This window comes from Pocillopora damicornis, chromosome 3 (assembly GCF_964200805.1).
Source record: "Pocillopora damicornis chromosome 3, jaPocDami1.2, whole genome shotgun sequence".
Lineage (NCBI taxonomy): Eukaryota > Metazoa > Cnidaria > Anthozoa > Scleractinia > Pocilloporidae > Pocillopora > Pocillopora damicornis.
The window spans coordinates 5,986,165-6,002,332 of NC_142672.1; the positions used below are offsets into that span (position 1 = coordinate 5,986,165).

Below are 16,168 nucleotides of genomic sequence, written 5' to 3' on the forward strand. Positions count from 1 at the left end.
ATATACGCTCCTGGTGAGTCTTTCCAATTCCGTTCAATTTGGACATTTGTACCTTAAATTGCACAACAGAAATTGAAGGAATTGAGAAAAGGCTGCATTAAATTCCCTTGTGTCTCGTTGGAGTGTGCCGTTCGAATTTAGTTTTTGTGAAGGAAAGATCAGAGTTAAACACGCCATTACAGCAAACAAACGAGCAAACTCTCACAACTTCAAAATAAAAAATTGAATTTACTCACAATTACTTTCCTCGCCGTTTACTTAATGAACAGAGGTAAATCTTCGTACATGAATGAATGGTCGATCAGAGTAAATAATACTTTCCGTTAGATCATTAACTGATTTTTAAGAAAACATTGTCGTGACAGTCCTTGCCAAACTAGTTCTGTTGGTTTTCAAATGTTCCTACGATTTTTTTTTTCTTGCGCGCTCTCTAATTGACAGGTGTCAGATTGCGACAGATACTTGTAAAAATAATGTTTCAAAGTTTGTTTGGAAACCTTTTAAATCACCTTTATCGTTACGGAAATGAAAATGTTTCGCTGAGGCATCTCTCTTAAATTTGCATCACCTCTATTTTAACTACCATTTACTCACTCAAAAATTGTTCAGTTTATGGAAGATCTTGCCGTATTTACGGCCATAAGTCATTCGGGTTCTCTCGGAAAGAATTTCGTCAAGTTTAAAAACAATAAATATGTTATTTACCGGCTAAGGGTCGGTCCGTATGGTGAAAAACTGACCTCGGTCTTGAAAGTGCTGCCCTCGGCCTACGGCCTCGGGTAGTATTTTCAAGACCTCGGTCACAGTTTTTCACCATACGGACCTCCCAGCCGGCAAATAACATATATTTATCCAAATTTTTAACACACAGCCTCCAAAGAGGCATCTGATGCAATGTGATTCTTGTTCAAACCTGCCCATTTGTTTTGTTGTGTTTGGTGATCATGTCACAACTTAATGTTTTTAACTTGGGGTTAATGGCACAAGCACATACAGAGGCACAAGGAGCTCAGTCTTTATGATGTCTTTCGAACATCATATACTTTGGCGATACGCTCGTTTATATTTCCTGTAGGTCGCTACCGAAGAGATCTTTGGATATTCCTGTACGAGACATACTTCGTTTGATTCCCCACCATGTGTTTTCGATGCCATGAGTATGAGTGCCTATGCCTAGGTCTACTAAGTTTGGGCTGTGGTTCACTGTGAGATGATTGTGGCCCTCGTCCTGTAGGCAATCATATTAAGCTTTCCACGTGTCGCTGGTTACGCATGTTCCCGGCAATATTTGAGCGCGTATAATGGGTATGAGTGTATCTTTATCCCTGCGCTCTACCGGTACCAGGAAGTAGGCCTTGGTTTCACGGCAAATGCCACCAAAGACCCACTGTCCTTCGACGAAGCGACCGCGATGATACTTCATCATACCAAACTTGGACTCGTGAATCTCAACAGTAGTACCAGGTCCACCTATCAGCCCCTAATGATGTTGTATTATTCTTTCGGCACAAACCTCACGGCAGTAGTGATACCAATCTACCACCATTTCTGTGGACGTTTGTTCGTCGTCCAGTGAGGTTTCGTGCACCGCCTGTGAAGTATTAAAAGTATTTGCCCAAGCGTATATTAGGGCTAATATTTTTTCAATGGAAAGCTTACTACCAGAAAACCAAGAATTGTGGCGTACTGATGCCATTCCATTGCAGTTTTTCTTAGAGCATCGCCATTCGTACCCTATTCGCGATGAACTTCATCGAGTCCAACGTTGTGCATTGCAGCAGGTACTCTTAGGACATGGAAACGGCGATGCGAGCAGGTTGTGTTCCTTGCACCACTGTATGCACCTATCGTGGTCCAATAATATTTTTGTCAGTTTGAAGAGGTTCATTTAACGAGGAGGTGGAAAAGACGACTACGACGAAGCAGCAGACGACGAAGACATGATACGACGAAGACGAAGAAACAAACACATACGAATGGACGAAGGACCAACAGCAGAAGAAGTACGAAGAACGATTCAAAAACGGGAGATGAGAGAACGATATAAATTGAGGAAAATAAACTTATAAAGATTGTGAATATTATGAAGATTATTTTTTAAGAAGCCACTGATTAGCAATGAAATTTATTAGAAAGGTTGCACTTTTATACTTCGATTAAACAAAGATTAACATTTCATTTCTTCGTGCAAAATCCAACATGTTTTAAAGGTGAGAAAAATTATGTCAATGTTAATTTTTGGAATTTAAATAAGGTATTAGAAATATAATTTTGAAAGTTACCCTATATTGGCAACAAGCACATGTAGAACAATGGTATAGAGGAGAGACTGCTAGTCTGACGAAGAAGATAGAGGATTGAGAGTTCGAACCCTACAAGTAACGTAAAAAAAAATAATAAAATAAATTGAGAGGGGCCTTGGAGGTAATTTAGGCTTTGTTGTGTGTGTTGGTTTGTGCTAGGTTTGTAATGTGACTGCTCACACACGTGTACTATTCATTTCATCACAAAATTTGAGAATGAGTTACCCGCAGTTAGCAGATTTGCCAGTCGAGGCGGGTCAATCAACCTCAATGATCTACTTAATTATTACACAGATTAAGAATCTATAGAAACTTAACGCAGTTGTGACTTGAGCTCTCTAATTTCGTTCTTGAGTTGTTTCTTTTCTCAATATTGGCTCTCCGTACCAGTTGGCCTTGTTTGAGTTTCACTTGTGGAGTATGCAAAGAGAGATCTAGAAAGATAGATGCCTTCTCTCAACTCGAGAATAAGCATTCCTTCTCCGTTGAGCAATACTCTATTTTACTATGAGAGTTCAAGTTGAAATGATTTGAATTTGGGCAAGAAAGGTAATGGTGAGATTAGAGGTCTACTGGCTGCTGAGTTGTTCTGCGTCAGTGCTCGATGCTAAAATGCATGAATTGATTGAGTATTTTAAGTGTATTCTGGCTTTATTGGTTTTATGCCATAAGGCTGCAAGTATTACAGCTTATCCAAATTTTTAACACACGGCCCCTAAAGAGGCATCTGATGCAATGTGTTTCTTGTTCAAACCTGCCCATTTGGTTTGTTGTGTTTGGTGATCATGTCACAACTTAATGTTTTTAAAATAGGGTTAATGATCTGGGTTAACTTGTTAGTGATATTAGGTTGGGAGAAAGTTCACTTAAATAATTGGAGATAAGGGTCCTGCATGATGTGACGGTGGCCAGCGATTGAGATTATGAAAATGCCCTCTTATCTGAGGAGGGAAAATGGTGTGGTGCTCTGTGTTTTGTTTATTGTTGTTTTTTTTTTCCCGGACAGTTGCAGTGGAATTTACATGCAGAGGAGAACACTTATTGTTTACGTATTATTCATAACAAACATTTAAAAGAAGGTAGTATGTTAAGGTGAAAATTGGTAGAGAAATTGGTGCGGTGTGTCAGTGGAGAGAGAAATATTGTGGCGGTCTGGCCTTTGCAGACAGTTCGAGGGGATTATACATTGTACAAGAGAACACCTGTTGTTTATGCATTATACTTGAAACATTAAAAAAAACTAACTTAAAATAGTAAACTGAGGTAAAATTTGGTGCTGTTTGCCAGGAGAGAGAAATATTGGCGGTGGTCTGGTCTATGAGGTCAATTTAGGGGGATTTTACATTGTTCAAGAGAACACTTGTTGCTTATACTTTACACTTAAAAGCATTGAAAATCTGAAATTGTTATGTTGAGTTGTGGATTGTATTTTTGTCAGCAGTAAAAATTCTGAACTTTAAAGAATCTCTACACATTGGTTTGTGTTGTAGGTTGTTGTGTACCTTCGGAAAACAATGGCACTACAACATTGGACATAGAAATGCTATTGTCCAATGAGCAAGATTGATAAAAATTTAGGTGGTGGAGAATATTAGTAAATAGGATAAGAATAACCAAACATAAAATAATAATAGTTGAAAGAAGGAAAAAGAAATGAAAGCTATCTCTAACTGAAATCAAATGAATTTCAAAATATGTAAGTATTTTATTTGAAAACGGATATGGAACTGAGTACAACAATTAATTCAGAATATTACCATTAGAAAAAAGGTATGGAACCTATTGATGAGATATGAATTATTTATAGTTGTAAAAAAGCAGAAAAAAACTTAACCACCCTGTACAATGGAATTTTCGCGGAGAGTGAAATTGGAAAAGGTTATAGATTGAAAAAATCATTTTGCTTTTTCAATTTTAGAAAATAAGATCAACGTCATCACAAGTCTAAGAGATAACTAACAAACCGCAACAATCATTGCCTTGTTGTGTGTAAACAGTTAAATTTTCTAATGGATAAGATAAATAAATATTAAGGTAATGGAGAGTTGGAAAGTTTTAGTATCTAAGATAACAATAAGCAAACAAAAAATATTAATGATGAAAAGGAGAAAAGAATTAGATCGGTCTCTAACCCTAATAAAATAATTTTCAAATTATGTAAGTAACTTTGCCATTTATTTGTAAATCAAACGTTGAATTAACAACGTCAACGCATGGCTATACCATGTTTAGAAACAAGCTTGAAAAGTGACGGGGTATGGACAGCTTTTACGGGCATTGCGTTGGTAACGACTTTCTCACGGTAGAGCAGTATATGTGCTCCAACGCTAGCCTAGTTTGAATTCGTATGTCTTGCTTTTTTTTTCTGTGTGTGGGTGGGTGTGTTAGGATGTGTTATAATTCCAGTTCGCAATTTCAAGACCAGTCATTACCCACATTATCCTTTGCCATGTAAATTTAGACATAATGCACTATCAGACATTTCAAATTGAAAACACACTTTATCTCAAAATTTTAAGGCTTTAGACAGTTCTGTGAAAGTGGTAATGGATACCACCCACGTCACTGTTTTGTATTCTTTTCTTCCCGACGCCTCGGTCTTCGGCATTGAGCCCGAAAATGTCGGCGGTGGTCTGGTCTTTGAGGTCACTTTTGGAGGATTTTAAATTGTTCAAGAGAACACTTGTTGCACGTGCTTTACAATTAAAGCACTGAAAATCTAAAATAATTGATATGTTGAGGTGAAAACTGGTGTAAGATTGTCTTTTTTTCAGCAGTAAAATTTTGAACTTTAAAGAATACTCTACACATTGGTTTGTGTTGGAGATTATTGTATGCCGTCGGAAAACAATGGCACTAGAACATTAGACAAAGAAATGCTATTGTCCAATGGAGAATATTAGTAAATAGGATAAGAATAACCAAACGGATAATAATCATAACGAAAAGAAGGAAAAAGAAATGAAATCTATCTCTAACTCAAATTAAATTAATTTCAAAATATGTTAGTATTTTATTTGAAAACGGATATTAAACTAGGTACAAATATTAATTCAAAATATTATCATTGAAAAAAAAAGATATGGAACCTATTAAATGAAATAAGAATTATATACAGTTGTAAAAAAGCTAACCCTAAGAAAAAAACTTAACTATCCTCTACAATGAAATTTTCGCGAAGAGTAAAATTGGAAAAAGTTATATATTATAGCGTTACGAATAACAAATCTTTGGATAGAAAGCCTTACAGATCAATAATTGAGAAAAACAATTTAAAAAATCGTCTTGCTTCTTCTTTTCTAGAAGATAACACCAACGTTGTCACAAGTCTAGGATATGACCAACGAACCTCAACAATTATTGTCGTGTTGTGCGTAAACAGTTGAATTGTCTAATGAACAAGATTAATAAATATTAAGGTAATGGAGAGTATTAGTATCTAAGATAAGATTAAGCAAACAAAAAAAATAATGATAACAAAAAAGGAGAAAAAATTAGATCGGTCTCTAACCCTAATGAAATGAATTTCAAACTATGTAAGTAACTTTGCCATTTATTTGTAAATCAAACGTAGGGTTAACAACGTCAACGCATGGCGGCACCATGTTTAGAAACAAGCTTGAAAAGTGACAGGGTATGAACAGCTTTTACAGGCATTGTGTTGGTAACAACTTTCTCACGGTAAAGCAGCATATGTGCTCTTGCGCTAGCCTAGTTTGAATTCGAATGTCTTGCTTTTTTCTATGTGTAGGTGGGTGGGTGAGTATATGTGGGTGTGTTAAGATGTGTTATCATTACAGTTCGCAATTTCAAGACCAGTCATCACCCACATTATCCCCTTGCCATGTGAATTTAGACGTAATGCACTATCAGACATTTCAAATTGAAAACACACTTTATCTCAAAGTTTTAAGGTTTTGGACAGTGCCATGAAAAAGGTAATGAATACCACCCACGTGACTGTCCCTTTTGTATTCTTTTCTTTCCCAACGCCTCGGTCTTTGGCATTGAGCCCGAATATGGCCGACGGTCCCGCAATTATAACATTTCTCTGCATGGAGAAAGACTTTTGTTATAACAATACCAGTAAGATACCACGTGACCTTTCACGCGAAATAATGAAAATAACAGTCTCTACAGTTGAATAACAGTTGTGTCTTGCAACGAAATTAGAATGGATTGCCATTTCATTAAGAGAGTCACTCGTATCTCCATGCAGGCATGGAATATCCCCTTTTATAATACGACTATAAGTGATTTACTAGAGGACCTCCCGCGCAAAAATGTGACATGTGTAACATGTTATTTTTACATGTGACTACCGCACCGACCCTATGGTTTCAAAGTAAATCGTACGCAAAGAAAGTGGTTTCGTTTTTCCGGTGTTTGTATGGCAAAATGATATTACATTACTATTTGTATGTGATTCGTTCGCTGCTCGCACTCCTGAGACATTCAACACTCGAAGGAATATTTCGTATTTCAACGCGCTTTGCTATTTAGCTCCCTCCAAATTTGAAAACTAGGCGAACAAGACTTCAGTTAATTCGTCTGTCTAGGTGAATGGGAAAACCACATTAAACAGTTAAAAATTTATCCAACGGTAAGAAGAAGGTTAGATTGCTTACTGGGTCTCTTCTTCGCGCCGTCCCACCTCGACCCTTCACCCTCGCACAGTAGCCCTTATCTTGTCTCTGTCCTCTTCTCTCCTTATCTCTTGTCCGCCTCTCTCTATCCTCGTCTGTCGCGCCCTATTCCCCTCTCTCGACTTCAATGCGCAATAACTCCATGGCATCTAGTATTTCAGTCATCTGAAAGGCAAATAATTAAAAAATAATTTAGAATACATCCAATCTTTTTTAACTACTACAATTTTACTGTCCGCTCTTTTTTGACATTAGGTAGGTATAGGTAGGTGTTTATTCAAATCACATTGCAGCCTATAGGCTGAATTACGCAATTGTTTACATACTGAGATTTTATAAAAGTTACAATAATGACTTAAGTATAATATAGATGCTACCTGAGTTTAAAAGAGATCTAGTAATGATAACCATTATAAATACACTTCCTATAGCTATGATATATATAATATGGAAAATAACCTACAATGATCGTTACAAATTCCACTGATTAAAATTAATCTATAAAACTCTGTGCTTGGCGGCCATTGCAAGTATAAGAGTTCTTTGGCCTATCGATGCGGACATGTGGCATATCATATCAAGCATTTAGTTCGGATTTTGGCTGGACGATAAGTCAAGTTTTCGCTCCTTTTATGTCCTTATCCATTGTTTGAAGGAAAGGGTTTCTATTCTTCGCAAGACAAAGGGTAGCTCACCGAGCGCAAAATTCAAATTTCTTCGGAAGCGATAAGTGTTGCAAACACAGCCTTTGTGATAATGATCGTTGCGGCGGGAATATATATAACGGCGTAATATGCCACTAACACAGTCTATATACTGTAAGATTTTACGCCACTAACCCAGTCGGTGATTTAATTATAATAAATTAAAATATAATTAATTTATGTTACTGGCGCAAAATGTTACATATATATATATATATCACCGACTGGAATAGATTACGCCGTTAGTTACTGGCGTAAAATCTTACATATAAGACAACCGACTGGAAGAAATTACGCCGTAAGTTACTGGCGTAAAATCTTCCATACAAGAAAACCGACTGGAATGAATTACGCCGTTAGTTACTGGCGTAAAATCTTCCATATAAGACAACCGACTGGAATAAATTACGCCGTTAGTTACTGGCGTAAAATCTTACATATAAACACAACCGACTGGAAGAAATTACGCCGTTAGTTACTGGCGTAAAATCGTACATATAAACACAACCGACTGGAAGAAATTACACCGTTAGTTACTGGCGTAAAATCTTCCATATAAAACTATCGACTGGAAGAAATTACGCCGTTACATTACAGAATCGCGCCCATTGAAAAACGTCGCACGGGAAAATGCAAATAAGCTAGAAAAGAGAAAGAGAGCATGCGTAACTTCACGCAGGCCTGTCAATCCGACTGTCAATCATGTAATCCCCCGTGTACGCAGTGTTCGAAAGTATTGTTTCTTGTGCAGACAACCGAAACGTAGCGCTTTTCATCGAAGAAGAATAGACGTAATTAGTGGCGTTATCTTGATTAGGTTATATTGTTTAAAAATCGGTCAGATGTAAAATTAAATTACCTTTCAAATGCCGGGTTTTCAATTTGTGTTAAGACTCAAATGCGGCAGATTTGCGAGGTTCGACCATCAATTTCGCCAAGAAAGCAAAACATCACAGAAATATTCCTTTTAGTAAAATTTCCGTACTGCCCCATACTATCGTAAAACAAATCTGTTTTCCCAATGGTAAAGTATTGTTTTTGTCACTCTATCCAAGAACTGAACGTATAATGTAGTGTGGGGCAGTGCGGAATTTTACCTTCCTTTTTGGCCCGTTATTGCCGTCAGTTTCAGATAACACGTCGGTAGTCTAATTACTTTTCGAAAAGCTTAAGTTTACGTTGTAGATTCCCGCTCCACGTAGGTGCACGCTCACTTCCAACTCAGCTTTACCATAGTAACACTTCGTTTGCACACGTGACCAAAACAAGCCAATGAGCAACCTCGTTCCGGGATCCTTTACAGTCGTTGTTTGGTAGCCATAGCGACAGATAAACAAGTAGAAATCTTGGTTCGTTTATTTATCTCGCTCATTAATCGCGTGTACACGACGACGTAAACTATGGCTTATGAAATCGGAAAAAAATACGAAGGTCTTCATGACGGTCGATGGTATATATGCACCATCTTAAGTCAAAAAGGCGACAGGTACAAGGTTACCTTCGATGGTTGGAGCCGACAGTTTGACACAGTTCTCAGCGCCGACTGTCTTCGCCCCTGTACACTGATTGACGTTCGCTCCAGAAAGCGTTGGAGACCCAGCGTGAATTTCAACAAGTTGCTGCCAGGCGACGAAGTTTTCATCAGCATCGAGGGCATCAGAAAACCGGCCGCGGTCAGAGTGGTGGATCCTTTTCTAGAACTCGTTATAGTGGAGTGCGGGAACGAAGAAATCATTGCTTCTTTCCGCGATGTACTACCACCGCCAGAACCCACTCCTGATACTGTCAAGAGGAGAAGACCAGCAGCCTTGCCCCAAGCAGCACCAGCAACATCACCACCACCTCCCGTATTGGCGCCTGTCAGTGTCCAGTCAGCCATAGCCCCGCAGTTTGCGACGATCGTTCGCCTTGATGGTATCAAAATTAGCTGCGGAGATCTCGTGAGCCTCACCCCGAACAGTGCAGACGTCGTCTTCATTGTCCTGGAGCTCTACCAAGACGAGTCCGGCTTAGAGGTTCTTATTAATGCTCAGAAGTGCCAGCTGTCAGATGGTGTCGCCGTTCGCCCGCTAGCAAACTTCAGGTTGACCTGCCCGGCATCCGCGGTACACACACTTCAGGACACTAAACTTTCGTCTCAGTTAAAGAAAGTGGTCTTAGAAGTCCGACAAGGAGCCATCCTGCGGCTGTCCCAGTCCCTGCAGCTACACATGGCCAACCGCGCCTATCAGCTTCAAGTTCGGCGGTACGACTTGGCAGCCAAGCTTCGCTGCGAGATCTACAGAGGAATGTCTTCAAAGGCAGCTCGCACCTTCGTCATCAAAATGGGCCCAGCTGATCTCCGCCACGATCTTGAATTACTTGGGTTAGCGGTTGAAAACAATTTCAAGGTGGAGAAATCGAATAATCGACTCGACGATCTCGATCCCCTGCTTGGTGAAAAATGGGACGTTAAGCTTAAACAAGACGACAGCTACTTCTACGCAACCTTCGCAGAGTTTGCCCTGGACCTGCCGTCGCGATCCCTCCTCGTGAAGATTAAGTTCGCAGAGTCCACCAGTTCGTTTCGCCAACACAGCTACCGCCAAGACACTGCTTCTGACTGTTGCTGATTGATGAGCAATTGGTAAATTATCTTAGTTTGCCTCACAAACGGCTTTTTAAAAAGCCACCAAATGCAATAAAAGTCATGACCAACCGAACAAAACATTTACCCTCTCTCTAAAATGCCAACATCATCGCCAATCAAAAAAGCAAAACAGAACACGCTTGATAATTTCCATTTCTCCAAAGTCCGTGACTGACTGTACGAAGCATATTAGTTTGTTCGTATTACGAGGAATTGCAATCAATGTCCGCAATGTTGTTTAACTTATTGACACAACCTTTGAACAAACAAAAATGTTTATTATTTTTCTTACATCTCCAACCATCGTTTTGCTTTTTGTGACGATTTAAGCTGTCCTATTTGCAGTTCGGTTATCATTAATTCTCATACTAGCGAAAGTTTTATATGCCTTTTCCCTGAGCTGTTCTCTCTGGCGATTCTCTTTTGTTTCCTCGCGAATTTGATGTCTCGCTTCTTTCCTTGACAAATGGAGGTCAATGGCTTTCTGTTTATAGTCTCTCTTCTCCAGGTCAGAAAGTTGTCTCCAGTCCTCTGCCATACTTTGAATCGATTTGAGGAACGTCATCCTTTCTGTTCGTCTAGGACTCTGATTATTTTGCACTCTCTAGAAGCAATTAAAGTAAAAGCATCAGACATTATTTCAGCTTATCAGTCGAAATTTACATAAAAAGTTAATTCAACTAACCTCTTTTAATTTCTCATTGAGAAATGCTGTCCAACCATTTGGTGGCTTTTTGGGGGAAACCATTGCATCTTTTTTCTTCTTGTGAACTCTAATCTGAGATTTGTTACCACTCTCATCAACTGGGCCCTTTTCCACTTCTCTTATTGTTCTCTTCAGGGCAGCAAAACCAGAAATCTCTTTACTGAAACAATGCAATCAAATGTCAGATATTTTTTCTCTGTTCTCAAGATATATATGACATTAGACATTAGACTGTGATCATGACCTGTATGCTTGATTATATTTTAGCATTATTCTGATCATTTATCAAATGTTTGTAACCATGTATGATGTTACGACAAGAAATTAGATTCTGATCATGAAATAAAGCATTACCTAAATCGTAACCGTTCTACAGACTGCTGCATTGCACCACATGTGCCTGTCGACAAAGCTGCCAGAGGAGTCAGGTCTACTGCATGCTCTTCGACATTGGGTGGAATCCTTTCTTTTACTGCCCACTCAATGAAACTCGGTCTCACCACTGTCCATCCCCTTTGGTAGGCCATAACCAAATCACTATTTAGCTTTGAGCGATCATTTTTGACCTCATCTTCTGAACACACTAGATAACATCTTTCATGCGGTAGGTTCTCTTTTGGCATTGAAATAACTCTTCCACCATTTTTTTCTACTTTCTCTTTAAATTTCTTCTGTGTTGATCCTAAAACCACACATACAAATACATAATTAACATAAAATCAAATATATAGAACATTTTGCTGTTCTTGTTTATGCAAAAACTTAAAAAAAAAGATATGACATGTGATTAATATTATTATTGTAGGGGGTCTAGAGATATTTGTAAAATTGTTATTTTATGTATATATTTTTTTCTTGTTAATCAGAACTATTTTAATATTTCTGAATGTTTAGACATTTTAGAAATGTTCACCTACCAGGCATCCTTCCAACTAAAACAAAGTCCATCCTCTTAAGTGGCAGCAATTGCCTAACCACACTTGCACCAGACACAGCCAATGGAGGATTTGGTCTGGTATGGACAATCTTCCACCTGTAATTAAATATATATATGCAGTTATATATATATATATATATATATATATATATATATATATATATATATATATATATATATATACTGTAATTTTGTAATTGTGGTTTGACTTTGAGTTGGGGAAAATTGGTTTTAACTATGAAAGTAATTAAATATAGAAAATTGGATGGTGTTTTTATCTTATTATAGACACTTACCACTTCTGAATTGTATATGCTGCAACATGTTGTTGTGCATAATGCTCAAAGTCAGTCCTAATCTGTTCAGGGCAGTCATTTATTCTCTCCCTCAAGTTTCGGTATGACCAAGACAACAGCATAAGAATTGTGTCAGGCTTGTGAAGGCCACCATCTCGTGTTGAATGCTGGAAGCAAAGAGAAAGATTTTGTCAAGAATATGATAGTAAGGAACTAGACCCTACACTTGTCAATACTAGTAGTCATTTGTAAGTGTTGGTTTTACATACCTGATAATAAAAACAAATATGCATGTAATGAGTCCGTTCTCCACCCTCAGTTGCTACACGCATGAGTGACTTGAATGGGGTGCTGCAGAGATGTTTTGGGACAACATCCACAAATTTCATCATGTAGGGAGTTACTTCTTTGCAGCCATAACGGAAGATCATCAAAGCATGGAACATATTGGCATGGTAAACATATCTGGAAATTTCAGAGTCGTGTGATCCAAATTCATAGTCTTCAACATTTGTTGAACTACTTGGATGCCCTGGCTTTAGTTGAACTGTATCTTTCCTTAGTATCCTATACATCTGATAGAAATGCCACCAAATAAACTTCTCACAGTTAATGTCGTTAATCTTTTGTGATGTCATTCCAAGGGCCTCAGCAAGCTTTGGGGACAACATCTGCTGTAGTTCACAACTTGGAAGAACCTATGAATATAATACAGGAGCTTCATCACTGAGAGATATAATTGGAAAACTATTTTAAGTAATCACTAAGGGTATACATGTACATATACAGCATGTGTTTTGTAGTAATTATGTTACTTGTTATAACTGCGTAACTTAACTGGTCGGGTTTGAGGATTTAAGTAAACACCAGAACTTACATTATCCAAGATGTGATTGTAATGTTTGTCTTTGAAGTCCTCTGAGGGAGCTAGGATGGTGTAGGCTTGGGACTTATTGAGGCTGAGGTCACCTAGGTGACCTTTTGGATCAATTGGAAGTTCAAAATGACCTCCTCTGACATCTCTTGCATTTATGTTAGCAGTAAGATGTGCCAATGCAGCATTCCTTCGCTCTCTAACATACCTATAGAAAAAGGTGACAATAATAGTTTTCAATATTTAAAAGCAGGGACATGTGAGACAACACAGCGTATACAAATGAACATGATCTACAGTCGATCGAAAATTTTTTTAAGGTTTTAATCATGAACGCAGACTGCCCAAACAGCACATGTTAACTAATACACCAACCTTGACTCCGGATCAAGACATGTCCGGACAACCTTCATTATTAGATTTTCTGCAACTCTGGTGAAGCCATGGTCAATACACATAAGGATATGATCGCCAGTAAGAGCAGGAAGCAGCGACTTGGGAAGAGGACGGTCAAATGAAAGGTTGAGGTCTGTTCTTAGTCCTGTGGATGGATCTACTTTTTCCTTTTCTGATGCTGAGCATTGCATCCATAGGTTCCACTTGTCTTGGGAGAGTGGGCTGAGCTCTGGATCAGCAACAGCATCCAAGAACTTAGATTCTGCACCAAGGAACACCTGGTGGCCCAGGTTCTGACTGTCTTTAATCCATTCATTTAAGTATCCTACAATATTAATGGATAAATGATCTATAATAACACTAATTATCCTTATTATCCTGCAATTCCTCTTGTACCATTTCAGAGAGTTCAAGCACCACAAAAAGTTACAAGACTGAAATCAATTTTGTTGAACCATGTTATTTTTCTTGAATTGTTCAAATGATCAGCTTATGAGTATTTCATTTCAATTTTAGGAAAATTTAACAGTGATTTGGTCAATTTATCAAAAGTTAATATTGGATTATAAATGTTTAACATGTAAGTGTGCATATACCTGGTCCACCATGACCATCTCCAATGTTAAGCTCAAGGTTTCGACGGCTGTCCTTGTGATGAAAAATATGAATAGGCCACATTTCTTTCGGGCTTTGGAATTTTATTCCATTTAACTTCTGCTCATTGTTTACATTGCTAATAGCCATCAAAACAGTGTCCTTCTTGCCATACTTTCTGCCATCACCATAAAGGTGCCACCACTGTTCTTTAGGAAGCCAATAGTAAAGGTAATGCAGACATTCGACCAAACGGGCTGGCTCAATGCGATAACCAGTTGCTGTTCTTTGTGGTTGCATTATAGCCTCAAATTCTAATTTGTATTTGGTCTTTAGCTCAGCAACCTAAGGTAAAAAAGGTTTGCAAATGTTATAAACAGATTTTATTTTATTATTAACTTGAAGTATATCAGGAAAGATACATATAAATGCAAGAAAATTACCTTTCTTTTGGTTGCAAGATATCCAGGTGGCAATATCTTCCTGATCTCATCAATTGTCTGTCCAGAATTGCATTGATGTTGAAGTTTCAAGATTGCTGATGGTGGGATTTGCACTGTTGCCTGCTCTTCTCCAATCTGATTGTAAAGACTGTCCCCAGTCTTTGTACGAATTAGCTTAGTCAACAAGTTGATATCTTGTTTTTCCAGTTGTCCTTGCCAGGCTGAGTCAATACTGCACTGCTGTCTAAATCTCCGGCCCACTGATAATGAAATGCCCTGCAGGAGGTCAATCTGTAATAAGAATATGCCAAAATTGTATTCCATCAACAATCTGGTCCTGTTTATTTTCTAAATTTTAATTTGTTCTTGACTTACTAACAACAATTTCAGAGAAACATCAAATGTTATTTTTCAAAGTCAGGCACATCGGTAGAACATTCAAACATACTTTGATGACTACATCGATAAAATTCCCTACAAACCTTAGAACCATAATGAACTTCCAGTGCCAAGTCACTCAATATTTTGCTCTACTTTTTTATCCTCTCCTCCAGTTTAGTAGATCGGGATGTTTGTCCATTTGCTAAACGTCCAGCCAGAGTTGATGTTGACTCTGGGGGCTTAATGCAGCCAGTGAACACTTTAAGCTGTGGTACATTAGTGCAACTGCCTTGTGTGCAAAAGGTTTCTGTTGCCAGCATCACATTTTGTGTTTTGCTTGTAGTCACAGATCCAGCTCCACTTCCAGCAGCAATTTCTCTTGAAAAAGTGGAATTTACCACAGTTCGGGCGAAGAACAAACATAGACTAGCCCATGAAAATTGTTCTGCACTTTGGCCAGGGTCTCTAAGTTTGTTCCCAGCAATTACAATCAAAATAAGGGCTTCAGCTGAAATAAAACTCCTGGAGTTTCTGTCCAGATAAATATCATTGTCTGTCAGCCCGTATTGTTTAAGCATTTCTTCTATTTGTTTATATGCTACTTTTTGCACTGTTTCTCATTAAAATAGCCAAAAGGACTAAGTCCCTTACGAGCATCCAGAAATATTTCTGAGCCAACTGTTTTAACTGGAGAAGACATGGGCCAACCAAAATCTGTGGTGTTCATTGCGTAGAAGTATTTCTGGAAATAAATGTGGGAAAAAAATTACCAAAAAGCTTCAAAATATCTCTGATGGAAACACAACTAGGGAGAATAAAGAAACTTACCAGCTTTTCAGCAACTTTACTTCTTAAGATTCAGTGTTCTCCACAGATTTTGGAGTAGTCAGCCCAATTTGTAAAGTAGCCGGCGGGTGTATGGCGAGTGCCCGAAGGGCACGAGCCCCTAGGGGGGTCCGGGGGCATGCTCCCCCGGAAAAGTTTCTAAAAATAGGTCTCCGGAGATGCAATTTGAGGCATTTTGGGCACTCTGTGGCAGGAAAAGTGTGTAATTTTTCTGTCAGTTTTTGTTTATATTTGGAGTCTGTAGTGATAAAAGAAATTATTTATTTCACTTATTTGTCTCCCAATACCAATACAATCATTACTTATTAGTTCACAGCATTTATCCTTTTACTTCTCTCAGTGAATTCAAAGTGAAACTCGATTTACATAAGTTAAGTTGATAAAGTTTTGAGATAACTAATCATCTTCCATAT

The 16,168-nt window shown here is 38.2% G+C and overlaps 1 protein-coding gene, 1 long non-coding RNA gene and 1 pseudogene across 2 annotated transcripts; 1 reads left to right on the forward strand and 2 right to left on the reverse strand.

Annotated features, from left to right (window-relative positions):
- Positions 1 to 924: 924 nt before the first annotated feature.
- Positions 925 to 1,888, reverse strand: LOC149047953 (uncharacterized; annotated as a pseudogene).
- Positions 1,889 to 10,539: 8,651 nt separating this feature from the next.
- LOC113666160 (uncharacterized) lies at positions 10,540 to 15,709 on the reverse strand. The gene is made up of 11 exons (XM_089198939.1): positions 15,011 to 15,709; positions 14,529 to 14,819; positions 14,088 to 14,430; positions 13,471 to 13,816; positions 13,099 to 13,303; positions 12,491 to 12,919; positions 12,222 to 12,388; positions 11,906 to 12,021; positions 11,343 to 11,670; positions 10,968 to 11,148; positions 10,540 to 10,886 (listed from the first exon to the last, which is right to left on the reverse strand). Exons 3-11 carry the CDS (start codon positions 14,383 to 14,385, stop codon positions 10,608 to 10,610), a joined length of 2,349 nt encoding a protein of 782 aa, XP_089055065.1. The 5' UTR covers positions 14,386 to 14,430; positions 14,529 to 14,819; positions 15,011 to 15,709; the 3' UTR covers positions 10,540 to 10,607.
- Positions 12,300 to 13,102, forward strand: LOC149047954 (uncharacterized). Its single transcript, XR_016184593.1, has 2 exons — positions 12,300 to 12,426; positions 12,866 to 13,102. It is a non-coding gene; the product is annotated as an uncharacterized LOC149047954 (long non-coding RNA).
- Positions 15,710 to 16,168: the final 459 nt, after the last annotated feature.